This window comes from Doryrhamphus excisus, linkage group LG4 (genome assembly GCF_037039965.1).
Source record: "Doryrhamphus excisus strain RoL-2023G ecotype Guam linkage group LG4, RoL_Dexc_Guam_v1.1, whole genome shotgun sequence".
Classification (NCBI taxonomy): domain Eukaryota; kingdom Metazoa; phylum Chordata; class Actinopteri; order Syngnathiformes; family Syngnathidae; genus Doryrhamphus; species Doryrhamphus excisus.
The window spans coordinates 23,335,202-23,349,060 of NC_136360.1; the positions used below are offsets into that span (position 1 = coordinate 23,335,202).

At 40.4% G+C, this 13,859-nt stretch overlaps 1 protein-coding gene across 12 annotated transcripts in view; it reads left to right on the forward strand.

Annotated features, from left to right (window-relative positions):
* The window catches only part of ptprsa (protein tyrosine phosphatase receptor type Sa), a 312,838-nt gene that overhangs the window by 212,938 nt on the left and 86,041 nt on the right, over window positions 1-13,859 (forward strand). For all 12 annotated transcript variants that reach the window (XM_078790398.1, XM_078790401.1, XM_078790402.1 and 9 more), the window contains 4 exons: window positions 2,028-2,297; window positions 2,382-2,963; window positions 4,735-4,871; window positions 5,005-5,149. In XM_078790398.1, coding sequence (XP_078646524.1) covers window positions 2,028-2,297; window positions 2,382-2,963; window positions 4,735-4,871; window positions 5,005-5,149 — 1,134 coding nt within the window. The remainder of the gene's footprint in view (window positions 1-2,027; window positions 2,298-2,381; window positions 2,964-4,734; window positions 4,872-5,004; window positions 5,150-13,859) is intronic.

Consider the following 13,859-nt stretch of genomic DNA (forward strand, 5'->3'; position numbering starts at 1 on the left):
GACACACTCCAAGGCCTCCCAGGTTGCTCTTGTAGTTAAGTCTTGCTTTTAAGCCCCAGTGTGTGAGACCTTCAAACTCTATTTGAGCCATGGTTTGTCTTTTGCTTTGGTTCGGAATCACGGTCTCCTTATTCTACCCCCCCCCCACACTTATACCCCTCCTTCTCCCTACCTTTCTACAACCCCCCCAACCCGATGCGTATTGTACAGTATGGCTATACTGTATGTCCACTTGTCTATCTGCTGCTGGTGTTTTATCGTTTTGTTTTTCCGACTTTTCTGTCTCAGCTTCTCCATTTTGTTCATCATTTGATATTCTCTTCCATTTCCACTCTCCTTCTTCACCTCCTTTCTTTGCATCCCAACAAACATTTTAATGTCATTTTTCGCAATGTCACAAAATGGCAACACTTGGAATGAATTGTCTACGTTATTATTATTTTTTTTTTTTGCTAAATCCTCTTAAAATATTAACTAATATGCTGTACCAAAAATTGACTCTCTGGCTGAACCACCTGGCATGTGTAGAGATAATCCTCCTGTGATGATATTAGCGAACATACTTACACCTTCAAAACGTTGTAGGCCAATAAAAAGAAAAAAAAAGTGCTTATTGGGATGCAGTCATTAGTGTCTTTCTCCTCACACACACAGCCATGCCTCTAAAAAACACACAAATTCAAATAGTACATGTATATGTATTTGTATATACACCTACACATTACCTCTTAATTATCACGTATCCTCATTTCATCCGCCCTTTTCGTCATTCACTCTTTCATCACCCCCCCCCTCTATCTCTCAACTCCGACTCAAATTCTGTTTCTCGACTCCCAAACACTCTCTGACAGTCGAATTTCTTGTCACGACAACTCTAGTTGTTTTTATGTACTCGTAGACACACACCTCCTTCCTCTGTACTTATGTCGTGTTAACTGGGACTGCGATGTGACAATGTGCCACCATCGCATTTTGTCACATTAGCTGACGAGGAATAAAAAAAAAAAAAAAAAAGTTCACACACTATTGAAGTGGGTTACCTCCCCCTTTACCCGACTCCAAACCCCCCCACTTTTCCTCTTCCTGTGTTACTCTTTGCTCCTCTGTTCCCTTCCGTTTCTATCCTCTCCTCTGATGCTTTGACCTTGACCTTTGTCTCTCTTCTTTGCTCTCCAATCGTCTTTTGTCTGGGCATGCTAGCGACCCTTCAGTTATATTCCTCTATGCATTTTATCTCAATTTGTTATATCTGATTTTGTTATCATTTTACTTAATTTGACCTCGATCTATTTATGCATGCTGTCTGTGAATCTGATAGCTGCATCTATCAATGGAACCGTGTCAGATCTTAATAAGGCTTTGTCCAGTGGATCTACCCTCAACCACAAAAATCTGATTAAAGTTTCTCATCTTTAAGGTACGGATTTAGTTAGAGGCAGGCGACAAGTTCAAATAACGTATATGTGTTGACAACCATAGAGCCCAGTAACCCTACACTTCCTGTGCTTGCGGGAGAAGCCTCTAATAGGGCCGACTTGCGAGCGCCTGAGTGGACAGGAAGTACCAGGTTGCCCTACGTGTTTGGCCATCATATATCACATATATCACAAGGCGCTACACTTTGATAGACAACGCGATCGGGTGATGTTGTAGTTGGGAAAAAAAAGCCAAGAAGTTCAGTTCCAAAGATGAGAAACTCGTAATAGATTTTTGTGTCTTTAATTGTGCTGTGATGGGTCAAATATTGGTCGATGGAACCTTGTTGCTATGACTCGTTGCTTTCTTGTTAATCTATATTGTTGTTCAAGCAGTTCTGTTAGTTTAGTTCCTTATTTGTATATTTTTTACGTTTTCAAAAGTCTACTTTTATTTGTTTTTGAGTTCCCATTACAATGTTTTTTTTTGTGTTCAATACCTCCATGAGAAGGGTCCATTTTCATCGACTTCTTTTTTTGTTACTTCTCTTTCTCTTTTGACACCCTTTTGCCCTCTTTGTCATCCTCTCCCCTTTTCATGCCTTCTCGCAGTCCGCCGGGTTCCGCCTCGCTTCTCCATTCCGCCGACCAGTCAGGAAATTATGCCGGGCGGGAGCGTGAACATAACGTGCGTGGCGGTGGGATCCCCCATGCCGTACGTCAAGTGGATGTTGAATTCCGATGACTTGACGCCAGAGGATGAGATGCCGGTGGGTAGGAACGTTCTGGAGCTGAGCAGCGTCCGCGAGTCGGCCAACTACACCTGCGTGGCGATGAGCAGCCTCGGAATCATTGAAGCTGTGGCGCAGATCACCGTCAAATGTAAGAGGAAGTATCCATCAAACCAGGAAGTACTTGATTGTTTTGGTGTTTTGTCAGTGATTCACGTTCCTGTTATCAAAACAGCTCTTCCAAAGCCTCCTGGTACTCCAGTGGTGACTGAAACCACCGCCACTAGCGTCACCATCACTTGGGATTCCGGAAACCCTGATCCAGTAACCTACTATATCATCCAGTATCGAGCAAAATCCCCAGAAAGCAAGTATGAGACGGTGGACGACATCACCACGACGCGTTACAGCATCGGCGGCCTCTACCCCAACACAGAGTACGAAATCCGAGTCTCGGCCGTCAACACAATCGGCCAGGGTCCTCCCAGTGAGCCAGTGGAGACCAGGACTGGTGAGCAAGCCCCTGCTAGTCCGCCTCGTAACATCCAAGCTCAGATCATATCCCAAAACACCATGATGGTGCGCTGGGAGGAACCGGAGGAACCCAACGGGCAGATTAAGGGCTACCGGGTTTATTACACCATGGACGACTCCCAGCCGATGAGCCTCTGGCAGATTCACAACGTCCAGGACAGCATCATCACAACAATTCAGAGCCTGGTTCCTCAAGAGACCTATACCATCAAAGTCCTGGCCTTTACCTCGGTGGGCGATGGACCCTTCTCAGAACCAATCCACGTTAAAGTGCTGCAAGGAGGTAAGGATATGAAGTTTAATGCTAATGCTAATGCTAATGCTAATGCTAATGCTAATGCTAATGCTAATGCTAATGCTAATGCTAATGGATTTATTTCATTTGAACATGCATCAGATTACAATTGAATGCATCCCATAATTAGTTCACAGTTCCACATGTCCAAAAGGAGTAGGAAGAAGCAAAGCTTATTAAATCCTACCCCTCCATCTGGTACTTTTACAATCAGTAACTGTTACATTTGTTCACTTCCTGCTTTCTTAATATAGTTTAAAGGGGTTTTTTTTATATTTTTTTAATTTTTTTTTAATTTTTGTCAAATCAGTTCCCAGTTCCACATGTCCAAAAGGAGTAGGAAGAAGCAAAGCTTATTAAATCTTACCCCTCCATCTGGTACTTTTACAATCAGTAACTGTACATTTGTTCACTTCCTGCTTTCTTAATATAGTTTAAAGGTTTTTTTTAAATATTTTTTTTTATTTTTAAAATTTTTGTCAAATCAGTTCACAGTTCCACATGTCCAAAAGGAGTAGGAAGAAGCAAAGCTTATTAAATCCTACCCCTCCATCTGGTACTTTTACAATCACTAACTGTTACATTTGTTCACTTCCTGCTTTCCTAATATAATTTAAGTTTTTTTTTTTTTTTGTTTGTTTTTATCAAATCAGTTCCCAGTTCCACATGTCCAAAAGGAGTAGGAAGAAGCAAAGCTTATTAAATCCTACCCCTCCATCTGGTACTTTTACAATCACTAACTGTTACATTTGTTCACTTCCTGCTTTCCTAATATAATTTAAGTTTTTTTTTTTTTTTGTTTGTTTTTATCAAATCAGTTCCCAGTTCCACATGTCCAAAAGGAGTAGGAAGAAGCAAAGCTTATTAAATCCTACCCCTCCATCTGGTACTTTTACAATCAGTAACTGTTACATTTGTTCACTTCCTGCTTTCTTAATATAGTTTAAAGGGTTTTTTTTTATATTTTTTTAATTTTTTTTTTAATTTTTGTCAAATCAGTTCCCAGTTCCACATGTCCAAAAGGAGTAGGAAGAAGCAAAGCTTATTAAATCTTACCCCTCCATCTGGTACTTTTACAATCAGTAACTGTACATTTGTTCACTTCCTGCTTTCTTAATATAGTTTAAAGGTTTTTTTTAAATATTTTTTTTATTTTTAAAATTTTTGTCAAATCAGTTCACAGTTCCACATGTCCAAAAGGAGTAGGAAGAAGCAAAGCTTATTAAATCCTACCCCTCCATCTGGTACTTTTACAATCACTAACTGTTACATTTGTTCACTTCCTGCTTTCCTAATATAATTTAAGTTTTTTTTTTTTTTTTTTGTTTTTATCAAATCAGTTCCCAGTTCCACATGTCCAAAAGGAGTAGGAAGAAGCAAAGCTTATTAAATCCTACCCCTCCATCTGGTACTTTTACAATCAGTAACTGTTACATTTGTTCACTTCCTGCCTTTCTAATATAATTTTTTTTTTCTAAATTTATTAATTTTAATAAAAAAAAAATATTAAAAAAAATAATATATTTTTTAGTTTTTTAGGGAACATCCGACCGGTCGTAGTCCTCGAGGGGGACTGAGGACACTTTGGAGAGACTATGGGAATGAATGCGTGTGTACGCCGGTTGTGCCCCGCCTCTTCCCATTTGTCAGCTTCAATGACAAATGACAAATAACCGCAACGAGGACATGTACAGACTATGGATGGAATTAAACAGGATCAATTTCAGTCTGTCCTAATCTTGTTCAATATTCCTTTCAGTTCCTGGTCAGCCATCCAAGTTTCAGGTCGGGGATGTGTCTGATACCAGCATCGAACTAACCTGGGAACCTGCTTTTGACAAAGAAGGAATTATAAATTATGAACTTCGCTACACGGAAGGCAGTTTTGGCTCTCAGGTAAGAATGTCGGTGTCTTTTGCGGGAAGGAGACGAAAGAAAAATGTGGCGTTGATTGCCTTTTCATTTGAACATTTCCATGAAACTACACCTACACTTGACATGCCAATAAACCCTTTGAAATGATCGACAGATCAAGAAAACATTTGGGCCCGCATCCTCATACGTCGTGGAAGGCCTCCGCCCAAACACACAGTATCACTTCTCCCTGGCAGCCATCTCCAACAAAGGCATCGGAGCGTTCACCAACGACGTATCACAGAAGACCTTGCAAGCCAGTATGTAGCCTTTTTTCAGTCTTCTCTCTTATGCTATTAAGTGGCTCCTTAACTAAAGATTTTCTTGGCAGGAAAGCACATAAATCATATAATGATGCTATAATGACATTTTATGATTGACTGGTGTATGTCCTTTTCTCTGCTGTGGATTTCTTCATGATGTCTGATCTATGACTGTTTATCTTGACTATAACCTGGATTCTGGACCTGAATTCAATAGCCACGTTTACATGAGGAGTTTTTCTCTTTCCAAATGGAATCTTTTCCAAAAGCAATGGTATACATGGAAAGGAATACAGTAAAGTCTTGTTATATCGATATTCTCGGGAGTCGGAAAAATTATCGATATAACCGGACTATCCATATATCCGATCCTGCACCGAACTGCATTAAAAGTGGGCAATAATGCACTCGACATTGTTCTATAGTATAGAACAATGTCGAGCAGCTTAAATCAATCTTTGCTTAAGGATTTCAATACCAAAAAAGAACACGGCAAAGGGCTGCTTCCAGTCAACGTTATTTTTCACACTTCCACCACCAGAGCACAGCACACACACCGATAAAGTTGACTGGAAGCAGCCGTTCGCCGTGTTCTTTTTTGGTATTGAAATCCTTAAGCAAAGATTGATTTAAGCTGCTTTTGTATCGATATAAGCAGACCAAATTGGCTGGCGGGAGATGAAAAGGGCATCGTAGTAACCGGATTATCATAATAACCGGGTATCGTACTAACGGAACTAATTATATCATAAAAGACTAGAAATTTGCCGGGAAATGAAAATAGTATCGTAATAAGCAGTAATTCGTTATAACCGATATCGATATAACGAGACTTTACTGTATTCCAATCTCTTGTCTACATGCGTCGCTGTAATCAACCAGAATAGTCAATGGGGCATGCCCAGTAAAACGTAAACACCAACATCACGTGATACCGACTTCCTTAAGTTTTTCTTTCATTTGTCGGAATAACTCCGTATTGCCAGTTTTTCCTTCGTCCAGTCTTGGAATTTAGTTTGAATCCAAAACAAACTTTGCTTAGCAGTCCAGTGCCGATTGCTGGCCTCCATTTTTTAAAAATCAAAGAACGTCTGGAGCTGCGTTTTACATCATATCTCAGCATTCGCGGAAAGAACAGGAAAAGATAAAGTTCAATCTTGCTAATATTTTATAATTAAAGTCGGGACATGTTTTATATAGATATGTATTTTAGGTATAGAAGGGTTTAGATTCTGTTCCACAGATGGTGCTAATGCACACGAAAGCTGCTTGCCAACCGCCAATAAACAACAGAAGAAGAAGAAGAACGCAGTCTTACCACTTTCCGTTTGAGCGGGTACAAGATACCTCAATCGGATTGGGGAAAGGAATATTCCACCCATGGGAATCCCATTATATATTCATTGGGATTGGCGCTTTTCTTTGGGAATGAGGTGTATACAAAAGTTACATTCTCTCCGTTTGAGCAAATAACCCGATTGGAATTGGAATATTTGGGTCCATGTATACGTGGCTAATGATGTTGGTCTAAGGTACAAACATGAATGGATTCCCGCTGACATTCCAATTTTTGTCTAGCTCATTAAATCAGGTTTCTATTTTCGAAATGGTTTCATTTTTGTCCACATGAAGCTGGGAAGAGACGTTGAAGTATTTTTAGACTCCAGAGTTACCTTATCGGATAACTTGGCTGTGGTTGCCAGATGAATCGGAGTCTACTTTTTCCACTCGGTGTGTGCCAGTTATCTTTTTACTATTTTTTTTTTCCCAACTTTTGTTTCTCTTTGCATTCCCTTTGAAATGAGCAAGTGCACTTTGATCCACATGATTAAGACACAAAAAATGTCAGTTCTGCTCCGAATCCACCATGGTTCTCTTATGAACTGGATCACATTTTGGGAGTGAGGCATGTGGGAATTTTGCCATCATAATATGTGCATAGTGAATTTATGTTACTATATAAGTCATATACTCGGGGTGCTTATTTAATATTTTATATTATATATTACTGCAAACCTGGATTTGATCAAATACTGTTTAGAGCCTTCATCTACACTAGCTGAAATATCTTGTTTTATCTTGAATATATTCAATGTTTAGTATGTACTCCTTGTTTTCAGATACTTCACATGTTAATACATGCACCTCGCATATCCATTTCAAATAAAAACAGGTCAACAAGAAACACTTTTTTCCTAACAAGTCTATTATAAGACGAGTACTGTTGGATATTCTTTGACTGTTGCTGTTATTTTGCAGTCTTGTAGATACAAGTAAATATGCTAAATATGCTAAATATGCTAAATATGCCCACTGTCACTGAAACTATTAACACCGAGTCGGTGTTAACGCTCGACAATCTAACACACGTGTCAAACTCGGGCCTGGGGGGCCAAATCTGGCCTGCACTGCAATTTAATCCGGGCCGCGGAACCGTTTGGAAAATAGCATAAAGTTAGCCCGCCTATAAATGACTAGCATTGTACTTTTAAAAGTGGAAACAATATTGTTTTTAGCACGGAATTCACAATCCTTCACAATCCCTATATGAAACATTACAGTGCATTTCTTACATCAATCAAAATATAACTTTCCAAAAAAAAAAAAAAATCAGGAAAAGTAATCATAAAGGGGCTGCACATTGGTCAAGTGGTTAGCGCACATGCCTCGTAGCTAGAAGACCCGAGTTCAATTCCACCCTCGGCCATCTCTGTGTGGAGTTTGCATGTTCTCTCTGTGCATGCGTGGGTTTTCTCTGGGTACTCCGGTTTCCTCCCACATTCCAGAAACATGCTAGTTTGCTAACATGCTAAACATGCTAATTAGCCACTCCAAATTGTCCATAGGTATGAATGCGAGTGTGAATGGTTGTTTGTCTATATGTGCCCTGTGATTGGCTGGCCACCAGTCCAGGGTGTACCTCGACTCTCACCCAAAGACAGCTGGGATAGGCTCCAGCACCCCCACGACAGCATCACTCGGATACTGTGAACATCCAGCAGCAACACAACATTTTGGCATGACTGCTATATTGATGAAAAATATACTGAACCAGGGCTGCACAGCGGCCGGGTGGTTAGCACACAGGCTTCACAGCTAGGAGACGCGAGTTCAATTCCATCCTCGGCCATCTCTATGTGGAGTTTGCATGTTCTCCTTGTGCATGCGTGGGTTTTCTCCGGGTACAAAACATGCTAGGTTAATTAGCGACTCCAAATTGTCCATAGGTATGAATGTGAGTGTGAATGGTTGTTTGTCTATATGTATGTGCCCTGTGATTGGCTGGCCACCAGTCCAGGGTGTACCCCGCCTCTTGCCTGAAGACAGCTGGGATAGGCTCCAGCACCCCCACGACAGTATCACTCGGATACTATGAACATCCAGCAGCAACACGACATTAGTTTAATGTCCAGTCTACTTAAAGTGGGCTTTGACGTTTGGCCCCCCCGAGTTTGACACCCCTTTTAACACAATTTGTGATAAAAAATTTTTGCATCGGAGAGCCATGGTGAAGGGTGAGACGTCCTTTAACACATTTTCTGTTTCTACCAGTGCAACTTGTTGGCTGCTTCCCACCCCCCCAAGTCTGGTCTTCGGGACTTTGGAGCAACCACTTCACAGTTTTATTTGATTTTGATTTTTTAGCAGAGTTCCACAGACAGTGCAGAGTCACTGGGGAGAGCACCAGTTGCATGCAACACTCACTCCTCCCCCTGGGGGCGGGGGGTGCTATTACAAGTCGATCACTGCATTGTTGATGATTCCAGGCATGGAAATATCATTTATGATCTTCCGGTTTTCCATTCGTCACTTGGCGTCTCTTGGGTGTATTTGTCCATCTTCACCTGTCACCGTGTCGACTATTTCTGTGTTTTTGTTGTTGGAACGATAAACCCCCATCGGACTGGATACACTTCATTTTCATCTTCATCAGCCCAAACCCCCCCTCCTTGTTCCCCTTCTATCCTTGCCACTTGTTCCACTGTGCAAAGGAACAAACGCTCTCCTTGGAATGGCCTTGCTCACTTTGTATCCCCTTCCTGGTATCTTTTCAAAGTTTTTTCCGTTATTTATTTTTTGTATTATTTATGTTATCGCTTTCAGTTACTTTGCGCGTTGTCCTAATGGATATTAGTTTGACATTGTGCCAAACTGTAGCTTGCTGCCATTTTTTTTTTTTTTTCAGTTAAATCCACCACAAGCATTGTGGCGTATTCCGTACGGTACAAAAGCGGCTCGTGATTGGTTCACCATTACAGAAAGCAGAACCACTGGTTGATAAAGTCATGTTTGTACCAGTCATGTTTGAAGGGGTTGACTATTTGTGTTTGACTTCACTGCTCATTTCTCTACCTTTCCTATCCACTCAACATCTGCGGTCCTCGCCTTCGCCTTAGCCCTGTGAACTCTCTCAGGAAATATGTTTTATTGAGCGTTTTGGGGAGTCAACACCTTTACCGCGTAGGTCAGAAAAGTCCGAAATCTAGTTGACAACACATTAAATTAAACTTTTGGATGTCTGAAGGTAAGTCATGTGATGGGTTAAGGGATTCAGTCTGCCGTTCTTGAAGAAATACCAGCGATAAAGCCGTGCTAATTTGCTGTTAATTATTATTTTACAGTTAATTTGATAGTTTGGGAGTTTTGGTATGGAATGCAGTGGAACCTTGGTTAGTGTACGTCCTGGTTAGCATTTTTTTTTTTTAATTTTTATGTTGAACATTTTGCAGCTATATTCTTAATGTAAATTTATCGTAAATTTAAATTTACTTGTTAGCACCCATTAGCTTGCTAATACACTAGAACCTTGTTTTTTTTACGTTTGTCTGCGTTTTTTTTTTCAAAATTACAGCAAAATGTAACTAAACTGCGTAATTTGTTGTGTTATTAACACACTGCGTAATATGTATTTTCATCACAAAACATTCGTCTCAACATCCGGTTAGCTCGCTAGCATGAAAACGGTAACCGGAAGTCAGTGCCGGCTGTTGACTGTGGAGTTCTTCCCTAACTGACACAGTCTCTGTTGTTCTTATTGACCACGGCTGCAAAATAACCCGCAATGGGGCCAAAGAAAGCGCTGCAGTTTGCACCGCGGATTCGAATCGTCTCGCAACAGGGACAATAATCGCCAATAAAAATCAGTACTTGAAAGAAAACATGTTATTTAGTCTTATTATGTGCACTATATTGCATAGTACAAGTTTAAATGTTAATATAGGGTTGCTAGTTCATTTCTAGAGGGCTCTAATAATGTTACAAACCACAATTAGAACAATGTTTTCTATTCTCTTAGTTTGGTTTGGGCAAACGGATAATGCTAATGTAGAAACAAAAACAAATCGATATAAAAACGTCCTTCCTTTTGTGTATTACAGTATGTACGGTATATAAGTCAAGTGTTGGGTAATATTCAGACAACCAACTGTATTTGCTGGCAGACTGAACCCCTTTGCCACAAAGTAAGACGAAAGACGGACGTTATGTGCGAGGTGGTTGTCCGTTATCTGTAGTATGAATAGAAAATGTTTGCATATGTTAAAGTTTGTACTCAGTGCAAGTGGCATCACCCGAGGCTATTGTCATGAGGACCACTTTGTCGAGAGTACGAAGCTGTAAATTGTGATAATGAATTGCCTTTTAACCTTCCGAGTCAAGTCGCCTCTTTGGGCCTCTTCATTCTTATATTACGGCACAAAAGTACAATCGGATATTACTCACAGCGGTGGTCCTCATTCAGAACCAGCAAGGCCTCCCGGGTTGTGATGCCATAGTCAGACCAGATGCAGAGACCGTTTACTGTGAGACTGTTCAGACGCGGCTTGAGCGGGTCCACAATTAGAGAAGCGGGCGGGCTCCCAGCATCCGGTTGGACCCTGGGAGTAGGTACCAGCGGATCGGAGGGCCACAGAGTCACAGATAGGAATCCCATTTCATAGCTTCAGAATTAATTTCATGCTTTGCTATAAGCTCCGAGCCATTCCCTTGGATTGTTGGGCTTTATTACACGTTTAGATTATACTTCGGACCTGCCAGTAGCCAGTCGAGCGTTGTCTCTCAAATTAAAGCAGCACAGTCTAAATCCTGCGTATTTAGCCAAACAAGCCGTTTAGCCTTACCACTTACTGTAATTGCACAAGCTTTTTAGATGTATTGGAGCATTTGTTTTATATGCCGCATGGACATTTGGCATCAAGGAAGATTAATTTTATAATGATGGCCAAATGCGACCATCCTGCTCATTGACACTGCTGATGAGAACATTTCCCATACCGACTGTCAGATTTGTTTATTTGCTGATTGCAAATGCTGTGCACTGAAAAGGTGCTAAGCTGAGCATCACGGCATTAAAGTCGGATTTTTTTAAAGTATATGGATACGATAAAAATGTACTTATTCGATAAATGTCGCAATGATCTCAATGAAGACAATTTTAATCCGCAACATAGAAACATATCAGACACCTAAAGTTCAATTTTAAATTCACAAATTAATTAAAATCGACTGAGATGTGTATTTAGTTAGTAAGTAGTCGACAAAGCATCTGCAGTCTCCAAGCTAGCCGTAATTAGTGTCCTAATTGACTCATTCAATCCCAGCTATTTTTCACCGCATCAGCCAGTTTTGTTGATTTTGACTGATCTTTCAAGGCACACTGAATATTGTGTTCAAGAGCTATATAAACATGGAACATACCAAAAGAAAGATTAGACTCTCTTCTTTCATCAGGGAAAAAAAGTATGTTTCTACCTTATTCCGATCTTTTGCAATCGCCCGTAGAACATAGGTAAGTTTCGGTCAAATATCAGTTCTCAACAAATCAAAGCTGTTTGTGAATATTTCTAGTATAATTCTCCCTTTGATGCAGATTTAACCATATATATTCAGCTAAAATATCTAAATAACTATGCCACAACATCCCACACCATGAAATATTTACATTTTTCACATTTGGAACTGAACTGTGTGCGTTCATGTGTTTACACATGCAGCAAAACCTCCCAATTGGTGCATTTGTTGATTTTGACTAATTTTTCAAGGCACACTGAATATTGTGTTCAAGAGCTATATAAACATGGAACATACCAAAAGAAAGATTAGAGTCTCTTCTTTCATCAGGGGAAAAAACGTCTGTTCTACCTTTTTCCGATCTTTAGTAATCGGCCGTAGAACATAGGTAAGTTTCGGTAAAATATCAGTTCTCAACAAATCAAAGCTGTTTGTGAATATTTCGAGCATAATTCTCACTTTGATGCAAATTTAACCATATATATTTAGCCAAAATATCTAAATAACTATTCCACAAATCTCACACCATGAACTGTTTACATTTTTCGCATTTGGAACTGAACTGTGTGCGTTCATACGTTTGCAAATGCAGCAAAACTTCCCATCAATGTGTAATCTGGTGCATTTGTTGATTTTGTCTGATTTTTCAAGGCACACTGAATATTGTGTTCATGAGCTATATAAACATGGATCATACCAAAAGAAAGATTTGACTCTCTTCTTTCATTAGGGAAAAAAACGTCTGTTCTATCTTTTTCCGATCTTTAGTAATCGGCCGTAGAACATAGGTAAGTTTTAGTAAATTATCAGTTCTCAGCAAACCTGATCATTTATGTTGTGTAGTTGCATCATCACCCCTTTTTTTACCCCTCGACCAAAAAATTTAAAAGCCGTCTTTGGCATTTGGCTGTTGGGATTGAATAAAACGTTAAAATACTTTTGTATGAATACACTGCTGTCTGAAGTACCAGATTCCTCAATCCACACAGGTATCATATATTACAGTTGCTTACATACGCATCGTCCCAGGCGTCAAATAGAAGGATGGACATTGTCATGCAAGCTTCAAAAGAACTTTGAGGAAAAGCATCAGTAGTGGTTCTTCTGTGGTTCTACAGTTCTAGAATCCCTAATCCCACTGCTGGTTTCCTTCATGAGTAATGCACTTTATTAAAGCTGTGCCGCGGCCGGTCTTAAACCGTTTGGGGCGCGAGGAGGCCTGTTCGCAACGATAGCGCGGCCGCTGTCACATCCGCAGCCCTTTTACTACATCACAAAGATTGAGGACTGAGCAATCATTGTTGACGGGGAGAGTTTTGCAAATACAATACGCGCCGAGGAAATAAGCTGAAAGGCTCCAAATCCAGTAAAACCGTAAGTAAATAAGCCCGTTGGACACAGGGAAGGGATTGGGAACTGTGTGTGAGGTCTTGACCTATTTGTTGTCAACCACAAGGCACATCTCTGATTTTTATTTTACATATCCATTATCGAGATATTGGACTTGTTTTACAAGAAACGTGGTTATCATTAACCTTGGTTGGATACGTCAATACCAGCGTCCGTTCATTGGTTGCGTTTCCGTAACTAACCTGAAATTGACAGCGAGCTTTACCAAGATGCAAAGCTATGAAATGGGATTTATTTAAGCAAATTGTAAACAAATGACAGCGTTGGTGTTTGTGGCCAACCGCAAAAAACCTACAGCCTCCCCCTCTCGCAGTCTTGTGGACCCTTCGGCCCAAACATTCATGAAGTCTGAAGCAGCCCTGACTACAGCAGAACGCTGACCATTTCCAAACATTAGGCCTAAATTCTAAGATTACCTGACTCTAAATTGGGATAGCCGTCCTAATGCGATGAAAGACAGCACTAGCTGTAGTCCGGGACTGGTGGTAAGAAAGTCTTTGAAATGTTG